This window comes from Cricetulus griseus, chromosome 2 (genome assembly GCF_003668045.3).
Source record: "Cricetulus griseus strain 17A/GY chromosome 2, alternate assembly CriGri-PICRH-1.0, whole genome shotgun sequence".
Lineage (NCBI taxonomy): Eukaryota > Metazoa > Chordata > Mammalia > Rodentia > Cricetidae > Cricetulus > Cricetulus griseus.
In genome coordinates, this window is record NC_048595.1 from 274,309,860 (window position 1) to 274,335,190 (window position 25,331).

Genomic DNA, 25,331 nt, shown 5'->3' on the forward strand with positions numbered 1-25,331 from the left:
TCAAATCCTCTATGGTGGGCTGATATAATAAAATGTTATGTCACTGTGGAAGTGATAATTACTATTATTACAGAAAGTGTCCACAACATACTGTAAAAAGGAAGTATGAAGAAGTATATATGATATGCTAGTATATATAATTTGTGTTTACATATGCATAACACATGCAATGCTGTGTACATTCATGCAATGAGAGCTTGAGAGATACAAGGTTAGGCAACTCAAGCTAGGCTGTACCTAAGTGAGAGACTAACCTGTTACTTGGTTACATGACCTTGGGCAAATATGCTTTACTTTGTGAAATTTAGTTTATTTTTAATGTTGTATTAGTAATGGGCTTTGTTGTGACATTTGCATACATAACATACTTGATAGTGCTTTTCCCATTACCTTTCTTACCTCCTCTCCCTCATCTCCTTTCTCTTTCACAGTAGTCTCCTTTTACTTTAATGTCATATTTCCAATTTTCACCCTGGCTTCCACAGATGAGAGAAAATGTGATATTTGCCTTTCTGAGTTGGCTTGCTTCACTGGCATGTTGGTTATATAACTTGCCTACTGTAAATAGTGTTTCAGTACACATGGATATACAGGTTTCTGTAGTAAGCTGGCCTTGTTCCTTTAAGAGCATACTTGAGAACGGTGTAGGTAGATCACATGGTAGCTCTGGTTTTTGAGGAAGCTCCATCCTGATTTTTATGGTGGTTATACTAGTTTACATTTTTCTCATGTATTTTACATACCAACCAAAGTTTCCCTTCCATTCTTTCCTCCTGTTTCCTTCTCCTGCCTCCCCTTTGCCCCCCTCCCCAGCCCCCATCCACTCCTCCTCTATTTCTGAAAGGGTCAGGCCTCCTGTGGGTGTCAACAAAGCATGGCATGTCAAGTTGAGATAAGACTAAGCTCCTCCCTTTGTATTAAGGCTGGATGAGGCAACCAGTATAGTGAATAGGTTCCAAAAGCCAGCTCAAGCATTAGGGAAAGGCCCTGATCCCACTGCTAGGAGTCCCACACATACCAGCATTTGTTTGGTTTGATTTTAGCCATCTGATTGAGATAAGATGAAATCTCAGTGTAGTTTGGATTTACATTTCCTTAATGTTGACATTTTTTCCATGTATTCATTGACTCTTTGGCTTATTTTGAATAATACATATTTGTTCATTTATTTCTTGGATTATTCTTTTGTTGTATATTTTAATGATCTATATATCCTATTAATTAATTCCCTGGATATATAGATGGCAAAGATTTTCTCATGCTTAGCAGATTGTCTATTCCTTGGTAATTGTTTGCATTGCTGTGCACAGTCTCTGTAATTTTATGTAATTACATTTGTCAATTCTTGGTATTATTCCCTAAGCTGTTTTGAATCCTATTCCAAAAGTCTTTGCCTATGTCTCTGATGTGAAGTGTTTCCCCTGTGATTTCAAGTTTTTAATTAGGGATTTGGATCCATTTTCAGTTGATTTGTGAGAGACATAAAGATCCTGATTGACACTGTTGCATGGGACTTTCCAGTTCTCTCAGCACCTTGTGTTTACGAGTCTCTCTTTTCTCTGACATATGGTTTTAGTACCTTTGAGAATCAGATGAAAGGAAATATGCACTTTATTAGTAATCTTGGGACAAAGTGACATCAGCTTCACTATTTTTGTGGTAAATTTAATTTGATTTTGCCACTTTTAAATGATTATGTAAGTACATGACTCTTGGTGAATATTCATCTAATGTTAGTTATTTTTAAGTTATTTTACTCCAGTTCACTGAGGTCTTGAAGACGGTATATTCTTGAGTCTTATGTTTTTACTCGCATGAGTGTGTGTGTGTTTGAGTGTAGATTAATATTTAATATCTGTTTATTAGTTATTATGATAAAGTTTGCATTAGGTATCAGGATCTGCTGTCATAGGATATAAAACTTCACACATAAAGTATTTAATGTTTTTTCCTGCCCTTTGCTTATAGCTGGTATGTATTGTATTTGTTTATCCATATGTCATATAGCCTATAATACATTTTTACTTAACTATTATGTTTTAAATTTTTTATAAAGAAACTAATTTCTCATATATTTAACCACATATGTATTATTTTCATAATTTTTCTTCCCTTGTAGCCTAAGCCTTAAATCTGAAGTTGTCTTTCTCTCCCAGAGCTCTATCACTTCTTACTGAATTTGATGCTGACAACTCAGTCTCTGCTCTGAAGAAATGGGCTTTTATCTTGGGCTTTCTTTTTGAAAGATGAACTTGCACTTGCTGTCCACTGGGTTTGACAGGTTTGGTTTTTTTTTTTTTTTTTTCCTTTACCCTGTTTTTGACACCTTTCTGGCTAGTTCCCTTCATTTGGGAATCTAGTCACATGTAAGCTAAACACTTGACATTTCCCTGGACCTCTAGAAGCTGGTTTTTAAGTTGTTTGTTTTTCTTAAGATTGCTTCTCCCAGTTATATTTTGGGTGGTTTCCATTACTATTTCTGAGGCTCGCTTCTTTTTAATGTTTATGCTGTACTATTAATCATATCAAGTGAATTTTCACTTTGGATAATTATTTCTAGGCATTACATATGGGTCCCTTTGTGTACATTTCTCTTTTTTGTTTTACTCACTTTTCTGTAAATACTTTCATATTAGTTTCCAAGTATTTGACTGTCATCTTATATTTCCATAATTTTATCATTGCTTGATCTGCTTGAACTGTTGGCTTATTGCTTTATGTATCACATTTTCATACCAACATGGTTAGTAATTTCTGCTTGGACATAGGACACTTTGGAAAAGTCTGGCCAAAATTCAAGGTATTAGTGGTTCATTGGATCCCTTTGGGCTTTTGTTCTTTTGTTTTCCACCATTGTTTGTCACCATTTTTGTTTCTAGCTCTTTGGGGAGCATGGATAAAATAACCCTTGGAGAATATGCATGAAAGAGCCTGATTTTGTAGATATTAAAACCTAGATATATTAATTCATAGGTCAATTTTCATTACATCTTTTAGTAGGAATTACGAGTAACTTTTTCTTAAAGTAGTTGTAATTTAAGAAAAACAGTTCTCAAGAGAGAAAGACGCCAGTCATTCAACAGGGTTCAAGCAGAGGGGTTTTTTTATTAAGGAAAGGGATCATAAAAAGGAGAAAAGAGAGGGGCGAGACTGGCCTCCTGGGACAGGAGCAGCAGGAAAGAAGAGAGCGGAAAGAGGAGGGGAGAGAGGGAGAGAAAGAGAGAGGAGGATGGGAGGGGGCAGGGCCCTTTTAAAAGGGAACATAGTGAATGTGTACAGGTGGTGCTCTTAGTGGCTGCAGCTGAGGGCATATCCTGTCAGAACCCCAAGGACAGGCCAGTACAGATGCCTGAATACTATCATTCCTCCCTTTTTTTATATAATAAATAAAGGAGGAGGTAGAAAGGACAGCAGGTGAGGTGGGGATGAAGATGCCCAGTTCTCAAGACTACTTCCTGCTGACCTGAGGGGCATCATTCATCTTTGGGGAACCTGGGAAAGCTGGGGTGCAAGCCAAGTCCTGGAGTAGCTGGCTGTTTGACTGCGCTGTCCAGGTTCTGTGGAACCATCAAGGTGCCTCCTGAACCGGCAAAATGCCATTCTTGGTGGATCCAAACCTGAGCGAAGACACATGGGGGTGGGCCTAGGCCCTATCCCAAAGGATATGATAGACTCTGGTGATCCCCTATGGAAGGCCTTACCCTCCCTGGGGAGCAGAACGGATATGTGATAGGTAAGGTTTTAGTTGGGGGCAGGGGTGGTAGGGGAGGAGGGGAGGGATAGGGAACTGGGACTGACATGTAAAACAATCTTATTTCTAATTCAAATAAAAAAATCTGCAAAAAATAAGTGAATAAAAAATAAAACACAAGTGTCTAAGCAAAAAAAAGAAAAGCAGTGCTTGAGGGAAAGACATCATTCGAAAGGGTCCAAGTAGAGGGGGTTTTTAGTAGGGAAAGGGATCATAAAAGGGGGAAAGGGGAGGGATGGAGACCAGCCTCTGAAGATAGGAGCAGCAGGAGAGAGGAAAGAGGGCCAAAAAGGGGGTGGGGGATAAAGAAAGAGAGAAATGGGAGGTGGGCAGGGCCCTTTTAAAAGGGAGCATAGTGAATGTGCACAAGAGGTGCTCTTAGTGACTGCAGCAGAAGGCGTATCCTGTCAGAACCCCAAAGACAGGCCAGTACAAATGCCTGAATACTAACAGTTTCATGACAGGAGCTCCAAAAAGCTAGTTTGATGAAGGATGAATGCATACCCTTTAGTAGACATTCATTTATTTTCCCTTCCTTGTTCTTTGTTTTGTTTTGATTTGATTTGTGGTCAGACTGTGTGTGTATTGGCAGGAGAGGAGATTGTTATTGTTGTTTTACTTTGGAAAGTAGTAAGATGTACCTGATATAAAACCTGCAGTGTGGTTTCAGTGTTTGACTTAGAAGTTGCTCCACAAAGTATAATGCAGACCATATAGCAGGCATTTATTTATATATAACATACTTAAGATAGTATAGTATTTTAAATTCTATCTTTTGAAATAAATTTAATTTTTAAACATTGATGTATATCATAGTATTTCAATGTTGTGTTCTTTTAATATAATACAACCTTATTCTTTACATGCATGTGTAAACTTTTACATGTTAGACATTTTTACATTTCTCTTGGATAAGCAAGATCTGTTAGAACATTTATTTTCAGAGCTTGTGGAACTTTGAATAATGCATACCTTCATGATTAGTGAATGTTTGTCTCCTGAATGCCTCACAGTAAATTAAACTTGGATTGGAAAGTACTTAATCCTTTTGCAAACATACCTCATTACTCATCATCAAATAATATTTATTCATAAAAACAAACAAAAAGAGACCATGAATTTGAAAAAAGAACTTGGGCGGAGGTGTACATGGAAGTGGGAAAATGCTGTAATTATATTATAATCTCAGAAAATTGAAAACTACCCGTCCCACTCCTAAAAGAAATTCTAATATAAATATTTTCTTATAGGCAACTTTAGCTATAAATACATTTGTCCTATCTTAATAGATGTTTTCTGTGTTACATATTAATTTTCATCAAATATCTGTTTCTACAGTGAGTTATTTGTCTCAGACAGCTCTGTGTGAAAGTGATCCTTTTTTCCATCTATATGGCAAAAGGTATTTTCTAATTTTCATAAAGAGATTTAAGATCTTATTTTAATTAGTATTAGAGGATATATCTTCTATTACATTTTCCAAACTTCAAATTGTAAGCCACATAACTGCTGTTTTATCACCAACACTCTGGTTGTACCAGAATCTACTATTGTTTCAGCCAGGAACTGTGGCTCCCCCAAGCTGGCTTCTCATACAGCAGCCCAGTAGGACTTATACATCTCCCCCTCCCCATCCACCTCCTGCTGCCACCACTAAATCTCTATCATTCTATTTACCAGTAAAGACTTGGGAGTCTGAAACTGGGGTGAAAACCTGCTACCTCAGAGAAGTTGAGCAGCAATCAACTGATCTTTCTTTCCTCTATACTGCTGTCTCAGAAAAAGAGTATCTCCTACATCTCCAAACCAAAAGGACCACCACACTTGAGTCCCTTCCTACTATTCCCTCCCTCCCTACTAATCCCTCCCTCCCTCTCTCCCTTCCCCTCCCTCCCTCTCTCTCTCTCTCTCTCTCTCTCTCTCTGTCTCTCTCTCTGTCTCTGTCTCTGTCTCTCTCTCTCTCTCTCTCTCTCTCTCTCTCTCTCTCTCTCTCTCTCTCTCTCTCTCTCTCTCTCTCTCTCTCTCTGTGTGTGTGTGTGTGCCCCCACTGTCTATTATGGACTCTCTATGATTGCTTTCTATCAGAGTAGTTGCTGGTTCCACCTCCTGGCCCAAGATTGATTTTATTTAATCAACATAAACAGAGGCAAACTCGGAGTTCACAGTGTAATCATATATCCCACAACACATAACCACTACAGAAATGTCAAATCAGAATCTGAGATCTAGTTCGTAAGCTAAAGATCTTAGTATATAATAATGCCTTTATAATACAGATTAATATATGTACAGATGAAGGGGACAAAGTTTAGGTCATGTCCATAAACATTATTGCACTGTATTTTAAGTGTTCCTGTAGAAAAAGAATAAGTGGTTGTGGCTACACTGACATATAAACAATTTTATCTTTGCTTCAGAGGAAATAGATACACATTTCTCTGTATTTTAAACAACAGAAGCCAAGTAAACTAATAAGGGGCTGAGGTCTTTCACCAGACAATAAACCACATATGGTAGCAAGAAAGTGCTGATTTAATTTTCTAATAAATTAATTTTCTAACAGCCCTGAGGCTGTTATAGAAGACAAGGTAAATCTAGGAATCAACCTCACTCCTTCTCTGCCTGGGCTTGTAACTATGTTCAATAGCCACTTGTCCCCCTAGTTGGTCTACTAGGTAGCTATCTGTTCTCCTTGAATGTTAGACCTAACATAATTTCCACTGTCCATTACTATGAGAGAAGATAAGAAAAGGAATACAGAAATGAAACTGTCAGTATTATGTTGTATCACATTATCATGTTATAGGGTTGAGTGTCTCCATAGTAATTAATGTGTGCTAATTTTTGTGTATATTTATAGATACGTTTGTTTTAAAGAGATTAAAGTATGTTTAAAATAAAACTTGGCACTTTGGTAAAGTGTTAATAAGTTTATTTGAGTTTAATAATTATATTTATAATAATGACAGCTTGCCAGGAGCCTGTGCTGCTTAGATGCAGACATAGAGAAAGGGGGTAGTTAAATATATATCCAAGTATGCTTTTTCCAGAGAGCTATAGTAAAAAGATTTACAGGTAAAAGTATAGTCACAGAGAATGGCCACATTGAAAAATATATTGTAGACAGGTATCAGAGTTACTGTTCTATTACTGTGAAGAGACACCATGACCAAGAACTTATTTAAAAAAAAAAGAAAAGCATTTAATTGGGAGCTTACTTAACAGTTTCAGAAGGTGAATCATGACCATCATGGTGGTGGTGGGTGCAGCAAATAGGTAGGCATGGTAATTAAACAGTAGCTGAGAGGTTACATCTTATCAACAACTTGGAGGCAGAGAGAAAAACTGGGAATGATGTTGGCTTTTGAAACCTCAAAGCCTGCCCCCAGTGGCATACTTCCTTCAACAAGGAACAACAACCTCTTTTTTTTTGTTTTGTTTTGGTTTTTTGTTTTTTGTTTTTTTTTCTGTTTCTTTCTTTTTTTTTTAGTTTTTTTTTTTAGTGTTTTATTTTTTATATATTTGAATTACAAACAAGATTGAACTACATGACGATCCCAGTTCCCTTCTCCCTCCTTCCCTCCCCTACCACCTCCCCAACTAAAATCCTACCTGTCATGTGTCCTTTCTTCTAATCTACACCTGACTCAACCTGCTTCCTCATGACCTCTGCATCCTTCCTTTTCTTCCCTTCTCACTCTCGTAGCTTCCTTCCCCCTCTTCCCATGTTCTCAATTTGCTCAGGCGATGGTGACCCTTTCCCCTTCTCCAGGGGACAAAGTTTGTCTCTTTTAGGATCTTCCTTGTTTACTAGTTTCTCTGGCAGTGTGTATTGTAGGATGGTAATCCCTTACTCTATGTCTAAAATCCACATATTAGTGAGTACATATCATGTTTGTCTTTTTGTGATTGGGTTACCTCTCTCAGAATGGTTTCTTCGAGTTCCATCCATTTTCCTGCAAATTTCAAGAGTCCATTGTTTTTTTCTGCTGAGTAGTACTCCATTGTGTAAATGTACCACAATTTCTCTATCCATTCTTTGGTTGAGAGGCATCTAGGCTGCTTCTAGTTTCTGGCTATTACAAATAGTGCTGCTATGAACATCGTTGAACAGATGTCTTTGTTGTATGAATGTGCTTCTTTTGAGTATTTGCCTAGGAGTGGAATTGCTGGATCTTGTGGTAGACTGATTCCCATTTTCTTGAGGAGTCCCCATACTGATTTCCAAAGTGACTGTACAAGTTGGCACTCCCACCAGCAGTGGAGGAGTGTTCCTCTTTCTCCACATCCTCTCCAGCATAAACTGTCATTGGTGTTTTTTATTTTAGCCATTCTGACAGGAATAAGATGGTATCTCAGAGCTGTTTTGATTTGCATTTCCCTGATGACTAAGGATGTTGAGCACTTTCTTATGTGTCTTTCAGCCATTTTAGATTCCTTTATTGAGAATTGTCTATTTAGTTCTGCACCCCATTTTTTAATTGGATTGTTTGGTGTTTTGGAGACTAGCTGCTTGAGTTCTTTGTATATTTTGGAGATCAGCCCTCTGTCAGATGTGGGGTTGTTGAATATCTTTTCCCAGTCTGTGGGCTGTCATTTTGTCTTGCTGACTGTGTCCTTTGCCTTACAGAAGCTTCTCAGTTTCAGGAGGTCTCATTTAATAATTGTTGATCTCAGTGTCTGTGCTACTGGTATTATGTTCAGGAAGCAGTCTCCTGTACCAATTAATTCAAGGGTATTTCCCACTTTATCTTCTAATAGGTTCAGTGTGGCTGGGTTTATGTTGAGGTCTTTGAACCATTTTGACTTAAGTTTTGTACAGGGCAAAAGGCTTGGGTCTATCTGTAGTCTTATACATGTCTGCATCCAGTTACTCCAGCACCATTTGTTGAAGATGTTCTCTTTGTTCCATCGTATATATTTGTATTGTTTGTCAAAAATCAGGTGTTCGTATATGTGTGGGTTAATATCGGGGTTTTCAACTCTATTCCATTTGTCTACCTGTCTATTTTTGTGCCAATACCAAGCTGTTTTCAGGACTATAGCTCTGTAATAGAGCTTAAAGTCAGGGATGGTGATGCCTCCAGAAGTTTCTCTATTGTACAGGACTGTTTTAAGGCCACACCTCTTAATCCTTTCCAAACTTTCCACCAACTAAGGACCACATATTAAAATATTTGAGCCTATGGGGGCATTCTCATTCAAGGCACCACAACAGGCATGGTGACACAGCTGTCTAGCCCGAGCAGTTGTGTGTGTGGGGGGGGGGGGGGGTTGTGCGGGCTGCCCACAGCAGATGCCTGCAAGCTTAAAGCTAGCATTAGATTACATAGTGAGTCCCAGGTCAGCCCAGGATTCATAGCAATACTCTTAGCTTAAATTTTTAAAGGAAAATACATCATAAAATTAAATCAGGTTACAGACATAGCTGAAAGGAGACATGTTATAATTTAAAATGGAAAGGTACCCATGAACTGGAAGCCTGGAATTGTACATATAGTTAATGTTAGGAGGACAGGCTATTGCATTCACAGAGATGTGCTTGATAGACTTACTTAGGCTGTACATTAACTTGCTGTGGTGTAATTCACTTGTGAAATGGCAGTGTGTGAGCAGAACACATAACATTTAGAGGTCAATAAGCTTGTCACTGTATTTTCATTGGATTTAGATTCACATGCTCATTACAGAAAATCCAAACTAATAACCTAAGTAAAATAAGGATTTGCTCCCTTGTTTAAAAGAAAGACTTGTTAGCAGTACACATGTCAGTGTATATCTCTATGAAATTACCTCAAGCTCATGTTGTTTCAGAGCTAGCAAAGAGTGCATCATGAAAGTTGTATATATAATCCAAGGTGAATCCTGGAGCTGAGTTACTGAGCAGTAGTAGGAAAAGATGGCAAGGAAGAGATGGTTGTAAGGAGACTTTACTAAAGACAGTTAAATTTGGAAAATTAGGCCATAAGAAGACCAGAAGAAAACATCTAGAATTTAAATATCTGTAGATAGAAGAAAATTCCCAAGCTTTGGCTCATTTGGTGAAGAAATGTCACAAATGTGAGTGTCTTATCCAAAATTTAAAAAGTGTCCATAGTGTTTGCAGCTAACATATTTCTATCTGAAGTGCTTGTGTCATGGACTGAAATGTAACCAAACCTGGAAGAAGACATAGATAGCTCATCAAAGAAGTGGTCAGAATCCTTTCAAGTTCAAGAGCGAAAGAGCTGTCTAAAATAGACTGAAGCTTGGCCTGAAAAGAAGTAGAAGTGGTTAGACAAGAAGAGGATGTTCAACCATACTTTTATAGGGGTCAGAGTGGGTGAATACTAACTAGTGTAGTCTTCCTAGATAAAGTCCTGGACAAGTTACTAAAGAATATGTCTGACAGAGGGGGTGTTTACTGGGTGAGAAAGAACTCTATGTGACCTCAAGTAAAGAACAACAGACTGGGATTACAGTTCATTGAGTTTGTGTTCATCTAACAGGATACACCAGGTTTAATCCCTCCCCACTCTCCAGAAAACCAAAAACAATAGTTCTTCAAACCCATGTCTTAAATAGAAAGCCAGTTTGGTAGAAGATTTTAATTTTGGTAACAGTCCTAATTCACAAAGTAGAGTACTGAGATATCTAGGAAATAGATAATGTCATTAGGAAATACAAGATGCTACTTTCTGTCCCCAGATTGACACAGTTTGTGTTTAATATCAGCTTTTGTGAGTTTAACAGATAACAGGATCTTGCATAGATTATAGTTACAGAAGAAATTATATAGAGGTATTCTTTTTAAAGCACACTTTAAAGTAGCTCTCAAAAATGGCACTAGGGAATGCTGCCTCTTGGTTCCCCCTAACCCAACTTGTACATATGTCCACTAGGAGGTGCCATAACACAAGACCAATTACAACAGTGAAATTTGAGAATTGCCCTAGTGTGCATTTTCTAGAAAAACCCATGTGTACTGTGAAGCACTAGTGCTGCCACCTCCAGGACATCTCGTGTTTGTAGAAGGGAGAATTACAAACATCATGTGTATGTTCATCCTGTAAAGTCACCACCGTAAACATTTCTAGTTCTCAGCAGTGGAAAAGTGTTGAAGCAGGGCTGTTTGTAAAAGAGGTCTTCAACATTAGCCTTATCTCAAATGCTTTTATTAGTTTTTTAAAAGAAGTGTATTTATTTAGAGGATGAGAATGCATTGAAATGACTGGAGCAGTTCTCCCAGTAAACTTCAGCTCAAGCCTCTCTTGGCACCATCCTAGCCCAAGTTGTCCATCAGCACCTCTAATCTAGCACTTGGCAGGCACTCTTTGCATGGGATGTATTTTGTCTTGTCCTGTCTTGTCTTTTAATGCTTTGACTCAACAATACATCCTTTTGACAACAAAGGGCCTACCTAGTTTTTGATTTGTTTTTAACATGACAGCAAAAGAAGGCCTTACTTGTAAAACTATGTTAGCATAGTGGTTTTCTTACATTGTTTAGGTGAGATTTTTGTGGTAAAACCCAGAATAAATCTAATTTTATTTTAGATATATAAAATTCTAAATTTCTTACTAAGTAAAATTATTTTAAATATTCATTCACCTAAAAGAAAAAGTTTAAGTGTAAAAGTTCAACTGCTTCCTGTCTCATAAAATGCCATTTAAAAAAGCCAGGAAGGTAGACCAAGGGAAGCCTAGAGCCAAGAAAGCAGTGTTGTTGGCATGTCTCAACAGGGTAAGCATGAGACAAGAACACTCAGGAATGTGAAACCTTGTTTAGAGAACTGACAGATATTCCTCAACTTTCTGGGTGTTTTAGAAAAGGCATGTAGAAGACATGCTCAGCTGGTAAGTTCCAAGGTTGTGAAGAATAAGACCATTCACAAACCACTTGATGGAAGCAAGATTGGTGGTTCCTAGTTTGTATGCTTAGCAGAATGACTAGGTATCATTCTACTCAAGATATGGTGCAAAGGCTCTTGAGCCTTTGGGAGCTGGGGGAGCCTGCAATAAGCACACATTCCTGGTATCCAGTCAGCAGAGCTTACCTCAAGAGCAGCAACTGTGGAAGCCCAGACATTAGGACCATGAGGTCGATGTCATGGAAGAAGGAAATTACCAGATTTTAGAGCAGCTAAGGGTGATCAGAAAGTTGTAGACATTTTACCAAAGACCAAAGCTGTTCCCCCTCCCCAGGTCTGCATGCCATACAGTTTTATCCTAGCAAATGGAATCTATCCTCATGAATGGGTGCTATAAATTGCTTAGCCATGGATGCAATTAAGTAACTGATGGGTGTTTTTTAAATATATAGAAATTTAAAACCAACATAATTTTCTTTTCTGTGTAGGTCGTTTATATGCTATGCAAACTGGAATGAAGATTGACAGTAAAACTCCAGAGTGTCGTAAATTTTTATCAAAGCTAATGGATCAGTTAGAAGCGGTAAGTTAAACACTAATAACTTACTATCTGGCTGTTGTATATGGCATTTCCTTTTGTGTGTTTGTGCATGCGTTTTCTGTCATTTCCATTCTTCCCTTCACAACACTTAGTAATGCCATTATACCTGAAGAAAAATGAGGAATTTTAACACTATATTCAGGGGTGTTTCAAGCGTAAAGTAGGCTCAATTATCATTGCATTATTGTAGATGGCTTTCTGCTCATCCTTTCTTGCCTTCATTCACATAGTCATATGGATTGTTGATTGAAGAATTCTTAAAAAGCTCTTACTGGAATAAAATGGGCTATTTAGTGAAAGGAATCATCAAGGAGGTGTTACTAATTGCTTATCCTCTTCATGGCAAGGCACACTCCTCTCCTGGATGGCTGGAGGTGGGTAAGAAAATAGCTACCTCTTCACCATGGAAGAACGTTATAGGCTGTTGTGCAAATAGACTGACAGAGAGTTGAGTTGTTTGAATTAGGTGTAATTGAATAAAGACTGTAATGTCAACTATTAGTCTTAGTAATCAGGGTCCACTCAGTGACTCCTGTGCCCTGCTATCCTGGTGTCACGGTTCATTTGTATTGTCACCTGGTGCAATCACAGGAAAGAGGGAAATTCAGTTGACCAAATTGACTTGTTGGCATGTCTATGAGAAATGGTGGTAATACTATCCTTAGTCAGGTGGGTATGATCTATATAAGAAAACTAGCTAAGAGAGTCAGAGAATAAGCCAGTAAGCAACATTCTTTCATAGTTTCTGCCTTGAATTCCTGCCATGACTTCCCTTAATGATGGATTGTGACCTGGAAGTGTAAACCAAATAAACCCTTTCCTTCCTTAAATTACTTTTGGTTTTTAGCACAACAGAAAAGCAAGCTAGACCACCACTTTATCTCTAAGAAAGGCAGACAGTGACACAGTCATCCAACCACTCCAAGTGTTCCTTTGACAGCTGTGTGCTTACTTTCTGTCTGTTTAGGTATTTTTTAAATTGGATCACCTGCATTATAAGAAACAAAAGTAATCCATACTAAAATTAAACAATTTCTGTTATCCCAGAACCTTTTAAAGTTTTCATTGTTTTGCTTTATTATCCCAAAGTTACTATTGAGATCAAAGGGCCAGTCCAATGCAGAACTTACAGCCTAGTTGTAATTGGCAGCCATAAATAAAGTGTCCTCTGTGACTTGCTGTCGCTGTCTACTGACCCGAAGTCCCTTATTTCTAATGTTGCTTCTGGGGATATCTGGTGAGTTAGAGGAACTAGAGTGCTATTGCATGAGATGCTGCTATGGAAGGTGAGCAGTAACTTTCACACATTACAGTGATTTTGGAAAGTTCCACCTTTCAGACAAGTATACAGATTGTGTTTCTTTCACACTAGTAATAACAGCCAAGATAAAAAGCTTCAGCCTATGCAGAACTCGGTTCTTTGCAATGCATACAATCACGACAAGTGAGGGAAATACATTCACTTGAGTGCATATCTCTATGACACAGTGTTTCCATTATGCATTAAAGCATTAAGATATGCCATGATTTTATCAGATTTTTTTTCCTGATCATAAGATGAAGTAACATATTTTCACCAATTTTTTTTAGGACTAAATCTGTTTTTATAATTCAGTTCTCAGGTTAACAGGGTAAATTGTTGTATATGGGAATTTGGGTAGGTTTCTGCTGTTATTCAGAATAAGGTTAGGCAAAATTACCTTAAATTCCAACATTACATATATCTCTTCTGGAGATTAAATTATTGTTTTAATTGTTAGAGTTTTTACTTTAGCTGACTTTTAGGCAATCCTGAGTGTGTGTGTGTGTGTGTGTGTGTGTGTGTGTGTGTGTGTGTGTGTGTGTGTGTGTGTGTGTGTGTCTGCATGTATGGATGTGTTCTCCATGTGTGCAGTGCCTGCGGAAGCCAGAAGAGGCATCAGATCCCCCTGTTACTTGAGAGACAAGATTTCTGTAAGTCACTGGGTGGGTGCTGGGTACTGAACCCATGTCCTCTGCAAGAGCAACAAGTGCTCCTAACCCCTGAGCTGTCTTTCCAGCCAGCCTCTAATAAAAGCAATTTTAGTAATATGGCTGCCTAAATCTGATGTTCCTGAAAATAACTTTATTTCAGTTTAATGGTCTTAGACAAGCAAAACAGGAACTGCTTTAGTTTCAAAATATTTCAAATTGCTGTATGTGTAATGGAGGGATATGAAAACTGAAATCTGCATAATTGTAAGTTGTGTTGACTTGGGCTATTATGTGTCTAAGTTTCAAATAATCTGGTAATTAATTTGTCACTTTACACCTCTACTAGTTTGGTGTGAGCTGTCCTTTAAACAATCTGTCTAGAAGCACTATTTTAGGACACAGTGATGTGTATAGTCTTATTTTTTTATGTTTGATGCAAACTGAAATAAGCCAAAGTTAAATTTTAAATTATGTGCTTAAGAAGTTTCTAGTTCCATCTTAAGGTAGTTGTTCATGTCTTGGTACTATTTAGCAGGGTTTGATTCTTCACCTGGATACTTGGCAATGGTGTCATTTATTTATTTATTTATTTATTTATTTATTTATTTAGGTTGTTTTCATCTTAAAAGCACCAATGTACCTCTACATCCTTATCCCTGTGAGGGAGTCAGGTTTTTGTTGAATACAGGAGTCTAAGATAGAGCTATTTTCTAAGATTTGCTGTTACAGTTTTTATTGAAATGAATGTAAATAATTTACTTAAAGTAATTATTAGAATTACTTGTGCTTGAGCTGACCCTTCTGGGAATACAAAATCATGAGCTATGTGTCTGATTTTATTTTAGCTTAAGAAACAGTTGGGGGATAATGAAGCTGTTACTCAAGAAATAGTTGGTTGTGCCCATTTGGAAAATTATGCTTTGAAAATGTTCTTATATGCAGACAATGAAGACCGAGCTGGACGATTTCACAAGTAAGTGAAGAAGAAAAATCAAATCTCTTTTATAAGTTTGGCTACTTTCTAACCAGAATCACCAAGTTTCCAGTTGAATACTTTCTGACCACCTGAGTAATGGTTTCTGTATTTGGAATTGTAATCTACAGTGATTTTTAGGTTACAAGTGGGGTCTTTTCTATTTGAAGAGAGCAGCTTTAGTAACTATTTATATCAAACTCATTTCTTAGTGCATTTATCCCAGTTAGCCACTCTTTACAGTTAGTGAAAATCTGAGTTGATTTTGTACTGAGGATGTGGATTTTAAAAGCATACCAGCCTAGCTGGGTGTGGTGGTACATAGCTATTTTGAGATAAGAGAATCATCAAAATTCAAGGCCAACAGAGGTTGCATGTTAGACACTGTCTCAAAAAACAAATGATACAAAAAAACAAGAAAGAGTGCCAGCCAATTTAGATGATTGATTGGTCATTATTACAGTATTTAAAACCATAGAAATACATTGTTGTTTTGTATAGATTCAGGTAATGGTTGACATTGCTAAATCAAACTCCAAGATTAAAACCTTGTAGCATTTGCATACAGTGTATTAGTTTCTTCTGATGACATTACCAGTGGGCTCCCATTTATGTTTTTGGAATAGAGTTTATTTCAAGCATTAATTTCAGTGGTTTTAAATGTATTTTTTCTTATGGTTACATGACTACATTTCAGTGTTTGTGTGTTTGATTTAAATCAGAATACCTTTTCTCTTCTAGAAACATGATCAAGTCCTTCTACACTGCAAGCCTTTTAATAGATGTCATAACAGTGTTTGGCGAGCTGACAGATGAAGTGAGTATGCACCTAATTGTCTCATAGCTGAAGATGAGTTATGTTGTTTCTTATTAGTTTTCTACTGCATTTCTTATTCAGATCAGCATGTCTGTCAGAAGTGTAATGGGGAGCTCGAGCAATGGCTCAGTGGTTAAGAGCACTGGCTGCTCTTCTAGATGACCTGGATTCAATTCCCAGCACCCACATGGCAGCTCACAACTGTCTGTAACTCCAGTTCTAGGGGATCCATCAGCCTCAGAACAATGCAATACAATAAAGTTAAATGAAATTTAAAATATGTATGTATAGGAAGTGAAAATGGTATTTTTTTTCCTAGCTACATTTTGAAAGTCATATGAAATAACACTTTCACACAGGATAGCAATGTTTTGGGAAGATATTTGATTTCTCATTTAAAAAAGAAAATAACAAGAAAGTAACGTAATTGTAAATACAAGTGCTTAAAGAAAAAAAGAATGGACAAAAAGAAAAGCAGAAATAAGAAATGGTTCATCAGAATTCTGTCAATAGCAGCATTCACTTGAAAAAGATGAAAATGGGACAGGAGACAGCTCAGCAGTTAGGAGCACGAGCTGCTCTTTCTAAAGTAAAACTGTACAAAAGGACATTCATGTCAGATACTACATCACCAAAAGCTAGGTAAGCTTCCAGAACATATTGCTGTCTCATGTTGCATGAGACATTCCTAGTAATCAAGAGTCAGTTCATGAAGAAAATGGTACAGTTACAAATGTCTGTACCCCATAACAAGATTTTCACATTATATGAAATGGTGTAAAACCTTTTAAGATTTATAATTATAGTTAGAGATTTTAAAAACCTACTCAGTCACTGTTTTAAAAAGACAAACACAACACAAAATCAGTGGCTTCAACAATCACTAAAATTAACCAAACAAATAAAGACTGGTCCCTAAAATGTTTAGAATGAAGAAAAACCAGACCTTTCAGACTTTGCTTGGTGAAAATGTTAGATGTTGTAACTTACTTAGTGGAAAGAATTGGCAGCTTTTATAAAATTAAACATACTCCCACCTTTTTTACCCAGCACTTCCTTTTCTGGTACTTACCCAAGAGAAATAAAATGTCTAGAAAAAGAGCTTGCTCACTGGAAATTTATTCATAATAGCCAAAACAACATCTGGAAACAACCCAGATGTCAGCATCTAAGCAATTGATAAGCAAATTGTGGTGTTACTCAGTATAATACAGAATTGACAACTGATATGACCTGGAAAATGGATAAATATTGTAGAAATTCTGGTCAAAAGAAGAATCATATGGTTCACTGTGCATTTTGCCTGTATATAATGTATAGGTATAGACAAGTTCATTCTAATAGGAAAAAGAAAAAAAAAATACTTCTAAGGTTTTTTAGTGGGGCAAGGGAAATTGAACTGGAAAGGGCTATAAAGGAACATTCTAGTCTTTATCAGATTAGAAATTATGTGTATTAGGAGGAATATTATTTAGACCAGTATCTATTCATCAAAACAATAATTTACATACTTAACTCAAATTATGTATCAGTTTTTTTGCAAAAATCTCAGTACTGAATTATTTGTAGGTTTATTTGGAGTAAGTGGGTAGTTATAAAGTGGCTTACTCTACTCTGGGATTGGGCAGATGGGTAAATATAGAAAGAAGCAGGTTTTCACTGTGCTAAAAACTAAGTACAAGAAGAGAGAGAAGTGTATTATGTTGCAAAATTAGAGAATATTACTTTATGCTTCTGAATACATCTGCTTATATATACACATTTGTGCATGTGTATATATGCTATTTTGTGTATATAATTTGCATATTTTGTGAATATGTATTTACAGTATATTGTGTATGTAATGTGTGCAAAAAGCACATACAGCCTTGGTCCTATTTCTCTATACCAAAACAAGTCTAAAACACTGAAGCACCAGTAGCAGAAAACACCCTGAGTACCTGATTTGATTCTCAATACCAGTCTTTTATAACAAGATCCAGTACTGTTACAAAAATGCCTGAATCATAACTCAGGTCAGGAAAGCACTGCATGAGGTTGGATCTTCTTGTGCCAGGAAATCATAGAGTGGTCATAATCAAGAGACACAGGAGACACCTTGAAGGGGCCTCATTGTCTATATTAAGAACAGCTTCCTTTGGCTATGGTGGTACACACCTATGATTCTGCACTTGGAAAGTTGAAATAGGAGGATTTTAAGTTAGAGGCCAGCCTAAGCTATGTTGAGACCCTATCGATGGTGGGTGGGTGGGTGGTGGGTGGATGGATGGATGGATGGATGAGAAGAAAATTTTGAGGATCAGTGCAAATCTGATATTAATGGACAATAACCTATGTTTATAAATCAGTGGAGCCCTGGTATTAAATATAGTAAACTGAGGAAGTAATTAAAGAACAGAGAAACTCTTTATAGCATTAAATCATATAACTATCTCCCCTCAAATTACTTAATACCTTCAAAGAGAGAAACAGTCAATTTGTAAGGGAGAAACATGGACCTCTTTAACCAGGTTGTGAAACCTGGCATCACTAGTATTAGAGCAAGCCAGTATCACCATTATCCTATTCAATATTTAATAGTCTGTGGCAGTGCTGCTCAAAATATATAATGTGAACCAAGCATGAAGAAAAATCCAACAGATCTAATCAATAGACATTTTATAACTGTGCTAGCATTTTTTATGTCAGGGTCAGGGAAAACAGTCTTTATCAGATTGAAAATAAATAGACATGACTACTAAATATGACTAAATAATACATGCTTCTTAGATTAGATCTCTGCCTTGAGAGAAATAATTGCAGAGGACATTATTGGCGCAGTTGACACTATGTTATGGCTGTGGAACAGATAGTACTGCTGTGTGTGAATATTCCTGATCTTGATATCTGTTGTGTCTGAGATTATCTTCTATCTGAGAAAAATGATTACAAGATATGTGGAATATCTTGACTAGATAGACTATATCTACCTATATGTAATATGCTATCTACTATTATTAAAACTTTCCCATAATTTTAATGAAACTGTATTATTGAATAGTTAACATTCATACCTTGGTTGGAAATCTTAACTACTTTGAACATGCATACCAATGCTATGATAATAGAGTAGATAAATTCAAAAATGTGGATTAAATTTTAATTATTTTGAAGTAAAGTTTTGTTCTCTTTAAAATCTTGTTTTGTGAGGTTATGGTTGCTTTGAAAATTATGCTACTATAAAACTTTTGTATAAACCTATCAGGAAGTATATGTAATAAATAATTACAAGTACTTCACTACATAGTCATTATTATAACAGTTTTGTATTGCTTGTTTCTCAAGTATTTCTTATGATATTTCATTGCTCCTGCCACTATATAGACCATCTGTTGTTTGTATGATATTTTTTAAGGACCAGAAGTAAATTCCCTATAGATACTAAGAGATTACTAGTCCTTTTTTTTTTTTTTTTTTTTTTTTTTTTTTTTTTCCATTGCTTTGAAAATGTTCTCAAATCATAAATTACCTCTCAGGAATTCTTTTTTTAATTTTTTTTTCAGCTTCTATTTATAGCTTGGGGATCTTACAGATATCCTTAGCACTATCCTCCATCCTAGGTCAGAATGTGTATTCAAGTTTAATAAACTTGTATTCGTTAACAAAAAAAAAAAAAAGTGTGTTGCTACATTTCAATAGCTGTCATTGAGAAACTGAAGGTAGGAATAAGAATTTATAAGTAAGCTGATTTGAGGAAAAGCCTTGCTGACAATCAGGCAGCATTTTAGCAAAGCCTTTAAGGCGATAAGGGGGAAAAAAATCACACAGACAGTTCAGAAGGAGACAATTTTATATGGAATTCATACTTTTTATTAAGTACTGTAATGATTCTGAAGCTAATATTAACTACTCATCAACAGTTGTCAGGTAATAAGGGCTATTCTGTGACTGAATTGAAAAATACGAACAAGGAGAATAATAGAAGATAAGATGAGGGAGAATTCAATTATAATTGATAAGAATTGTCTTTATGTAAACAGTTATTGTTTTCAAGGCAGTAGACAAGGATTGAATAGGGAAATCAGGGATTGGATAATCAATATGAGACGTATTGCTTGTTCAGACCTGAATTTGCAGTGGAGGCCATAACGGTAAGTAGTTGCATTCTGAATGTGTTTCTGTCATAGCACTGATAGAAGTAGATAAGAACATGACTGAGAGCTTGGCCAGGAGCAGCCGTTAAGAATGGTGTTGCATCCTGGTGTAGTAGCATACTGTAATCCTAGCACTCAGGAGGCAAAGGCAAGAGGATTGTTGAGTTCCAGGCCAACTTTGTTTAAGCCTCACCTGGTTAGTACCTCAAAACAAGAGCAAATAACAAAAAAGAGAACTGCCATTCCAACATGTCAGAATTGACATGAGAAGAAACAGACTTAGTGAGGGGGATCAGACAATGGAGCTGATCATTAAGACTGTTAGTGTATAGTAGTGGCTTATTATTAGGTCTGTTAGATCATTGTAAGTTTATTAATTTAGGACTACGAGGAAATTATTTCTTCTAATATGAATATATTCCCTAATAAAAAGATCCCCCCAATCATCTGATACTTTTTACTAAGTTTTAAAATGTGCTGTTCCTTGTATTGCCTGTAAGTAATAAAACTATATGGAGAATGGGGCAAGAGAAGGTTACCAAGCCTGGAAGTGAAATGTTGAGTTAGACCTGTTAGTCTTGATCATTGAAATAGTCTGAAAAGAAGATATAAATTTAGGAGTTTTTTTTTTTTTTTTTAATGTTGTTTAAAGCTAGTATGACCAAGGCAACCTTTATAAAAGAAAGTACTTAAATAGGGGCTTGCTCACCGTTTCAGAGAAAGCATCAGAACAAACTTAGTACTGGAGCTCAGAGCTTTGCGTCATGATCCACAGGCAACATGCACAAACAGAGTGCAAAATTGGGTTTGGCCTGGGCTTTTGAAACTTCAAAGCCTACCCCTAGCTGCACACCTCCAGCAAGGACACAGTTCCTAATCCTTCAAAGCAGTTCATCAACTGGGGACTAAGCAAACTTCTGAGTCTCTGGGTGCCATTCATTCTGATTCTAACCATCACCCTGGAGCAGAGAATCAAGTTTAAATGGGGAAGAAGGAATATCTGAGAATGAATTAATAGTAAGTCCAGACCTTGTAACAAGAGCAGGCCAGTATAAAGGACTGATTGCAATGTCATCAAGGTAAGAAGAAAATCAGGAGACCTAGAGAGCCAGTAAACCAAATGCAAATGGAGATTGGAGCAGTGGGAGTGATACAACAAAGTCTCTGGGTCCAGAAATTGTAGAAATAGTAGAAAGTGGCATCTAGCATGAGATGAGTAGAAAAGTATTCAGAAATATCTAATGTTGATGAAAGCAACAAAAGTGAGTAATGATGACATTCGTAATGTTGAATCTAGGTAGGTTCAAAACAAAAAGTCAAGGAGGAAGAACTAAAAGTCACTAGAGCTGTCCCCAAAATGATGTCGTGTGTGTGCCAAAAACTGGTTGTATTGGCTTTTCTAAGTCTACAAATTTGTGGCAAACTTGTTTTTTTTTGTTTCTAATTAAATCTCCTTTCATTCTTGTGTGCACTTAGTTTGAGAACACCTGATCCAGCTTTGTGTTTTCCTAACAGTCCAGTCAGTCGGAGGCCTAGTGCACAAGATGAATTGAGAAATCAGTGGAAATCTTCGTATCCCCTGCTGACTCTACTAGCTGAGATTTGCCGTTGTCAGTGATTTTCATTAGTTCAGTTACAAAACAGGAACTTGGGGCCAGGGACAAAAGTAAAAGCTCCTTTTACAATTCCTGTTTCCCAGAAAGGATATCTTAATCAGCCAAAAGGGGTGAATGGATTTTACAAATATTGACATCTTGAAATTTTCCTCTTAAAATACTGTGTATCATCAAACATTCTTTAGTTTTACAACAGCATTCAAATGTCCATTAATTCAACTTAAAACTGTCAGAAGTTTCTCCTGTATATTATTTGTGCCAGGGTTTTGCAAAATAGGTACTAAAAACAAGTTTTTCTTTATTTGCTATTGGAAATTTTTCATATATTTACTAATATAAACCCTCTTTAACTTAAACTAATATTTTCTTAAATTTTTAATACTTAGTAAAGGTGCCCAGGAATCTTTAATCCCCTCACAATATGAAACTAGGAGATAATCTTATAGTCATAGTATAACTCTTCCACAAACTCCACAGACAAGGTTAACTCATATAAAGATGAAATTCATTTGTTTGCAGAAGTATCCTCTTTAATAGATACATCCTAAATACACATACTTCCATCTGAATTGCAAGTCATAGCTTACCAAACCTTTCCTAAATAGTGTGCCTGCTTTTATTACTAAAACATCATGACCATTGATAGCTCTGTAATGATGAAATTAATGGACCCTAAGGGGAAAGGATGGAGAAACTGTCTTACTGCTGTGGTTTGACTAAGGTCTCTCCAAACATCCATTTGTTGGATGCTTTTTTTCTTGGACCCAGTGTATGGAAACATTAGGACCTTGTAGAAATCTTTTAGGCTGTTGAAAATGTGACCACCAGGGATATTGTGGGACCTAGGCCTTTTTCTCTTATTTCTTGGAGGTAAAGTGTGTGGTTTCTTCTCCAGCAGAAGCTAAAGCAGAACTTGGATGAAAGGACTCAGATTTAGAGAGGGCAGTTACTGGCTGGCTTCATGTTGGACTGTCTGTAATGTTTGTGCTGTCTCCTTCATCCTGTCTCCTTCAGTAGTTAGCATAGTGCCTGCCTTGAGAAAATTTAAAATAATTATTAACGTCCTGAAAGCCAGGGGGGCTATTTGGGAGTAAATATTTGAGCTGGGCCTTGAAGAAGAGTAGACATTTGACCACAAGATGACCATGGTAGGGAAGGGAGAATAGCATGAGGTAATAGCATACAGGAAATGGCATGGCTGAGGCTGAAGCAGAAACATAAATGTGGAAGGTTTTAAATGCCAGACTAAAGTGTGTTTTTATTCACCTGGTCCTATAATGTCTCTGAGTCTTAGAGGAAGTAAAATATAAGTTACTTGCATATCAAGATGATCGTAGAGGACCAAAGAGGAAAGTGCATAAAAGTGTTGTATAACTTGGAGGGTGATATAAATTGTTGACTGAAATTTTAATCTTGTTTTGGATTTCTCTTACCCAGTTCACCTATCGTCTACTTACCCATAGCAGATTGATTTTCCATTCTTCTTAACTTTTCTTTACTTCACCTTTCTGATTGCATAGACTTTCTTTCTCCCCAGCCTGGTCTTGTCCTCCTCTCCACCTTTTCATGTCATGCCTGTCTTGAAACACCAAACCGAGCACCATTTCTACTCCCAGGGATCTTTGTGCATAATTTTTCTTTCTGAGTTTGTGGTTGTTTGAAAGAAAATGGCCCCCAAAGGGAGGGGCACTATTAGAATGTGGCTTGTTGAAGTAGGTGTGGCCTTGTTGGAGAAAGTATGTCACCGTGAGGACAGGCTTTGAGGTCTCATTTGCTCAAGCTTCCCTCAGTGTGACAGTCAATCGACTTCCTGTTGCCTGCAAGATGTAACAGTCTCAGCTCCAGCACCATGTCTGTCTGTATGCTGCCATGCTCCCCATTATGATTGTAATGGGCTGAGCTTCTGAAACTGTAAGAGAGTCACCCCAGCTAAATGTTTTCCTTTATAAGAGTTGCCATGGTCATGGCGTCTCTTTATAGCAATAAACACTCTAAGACAGAAGTATTCAAGCACTTACCACAAGAAACAAGTTTAATGTTCTCTACTTGTAATATGCTGATGTGATATGCTTTCTGTGTTCATAGGTAGATGGTTAGCTTCAAGGGGCAGATGGAACACACGGCTTACTTTGTATCTCTTTGCTTGCTGAAGTCTTAATAGCAAATGTTTATTAAACAACAAAAAATATCCATGGTAATTACATATATTTTAAATAGATAATAACATTAATTTTACAACTGGAGAACAGAATAATACTATTTGTAGATATGGGATTCAAGTGGATATGTAAACATAAAGATTCTTAAGTTAGATAATTTAGTGTCTGTATACCATCAGTCCCGGTTTGTATGGCATTTTGAAAACATAAAGCTAATGAAAACTCAGTGCCTAGACGGTTTTGTTTTATTAAGAACAGTGAAAAAGAAGGGAAAAAAAACAGCAACCCATAGCTAATGATGTTTGTGTAGGTCAGAAATTGCTATTCTGGTGTGGTGGCCCATGCTGTAATTCTAGCACTTGAGAGGCTGAAGCAAGAAAAATGCCACAATTTTAAGACCAGCCTGGATTATACATCACTTACTAGACTAGCTACCCTAGGCCTTTGAATGATACCCTGTTTCAAAAGTCCCCTACCCCAAAAAAAGTTCAAGAGTCAAACTTTGGAAATTGCAAATTGTACTATATAACTATGTAATCAATTCAGCTAAACTTCCTAACCTGAATAATGCATACATAGCCAAGCAACTCTACTACATTATTGGAAAACCAGATGATGTCTATTAGCACACATTCATAGATAGGAGATGCTGTTAAGCAGCTACTGTGTGCTAGAACAAAACCAGATACATGGTTCAGAGGTAGACTGCCTTCAGTGCTGTCAGTATGTTTATAGACGAGGAAATGTTTTATGAATATAAATATGTGATTATAAATTATGGCAAATAATTGATAAAAATAAGTTCCTTAGTTTTAGGTTGGGTAGGTCAGGAAAACCTTTGTGATGAATTAGTATTTGATATACCCCATAAGGAATGATTAGAGGTAAATAAATATAAGAAAAATTAGAAACAGCCAGTGATAGCAGCATATGTGCACCTGACATGTATCCAGAAAGCTACTTGAAAGAGTGAAGTGGATAGAAAGACTAAGAAGCCTGGACAGTACTGAACCAAGTAGCCCAAGTGACTGGGGAAGCCACTGCAAAGATTGATATGATTGGGTTTATATTTTAGAAGATTTATCTGAATCTGGACGAGGAAAACGGGAAGGTAGGTTAAAAATATAAAGATATATTAGTGGATCAGGGGACTCTTAGAGAGAATATGGAGATAGAGGACATTATATTTTCCAAAAGCAAAATCAGGTGAATTAGATGGAAGTGGCCAGAGATAAGATAGGGGTACTAAAAATGACTCCCACTGATACCTGTCATTAGTGAATGAAGTAAGCTGGGAGGAGGAGAGGCTGGAGAGAATCAGGAAAGCAGTTTGGGGCAGATTTACCTTAGTTGTATATGTGACTTCATAGTGGAAATAACCACGGTATCAAGTATTTATCAGAAGCAAACTTAGACTAGTTACATACATTTCATATTAATAAAGAAGCTGTATAAATCAATATGTAAACAGACAAACAA

At 36.8% G+C, this 25,331-nt stretch overlaps 1 protein-coding gene across 1 annotated transcript in view; it reads left to right on the plus strand.

The window, feature by feature from the left end:
* Vta1 (vesicle trafficking 1) overlaps positions 1-25,331 on the plus strand; it is a 49,916-nt gene that overhangs the window by 10,016 nt on the left and 14,569 nt on the right. The window contains exons 2-4 of the mRNA XM_027401969.2: positions 12,089-12,183; positions 15,000-15,127; positions 15,869-15,944. Of these exons, the coding sequence (XP_027257770.1) occupies positions 12,089-12,183; positions 15,000-15,127; positions 15,869-15,944 (299 nt within the window). The remainder of the gene's footprint in view (positions 1-12,088; positions 12,184-14,999; positions 15,128-15,868; positions 15,945-25,331) is intronic.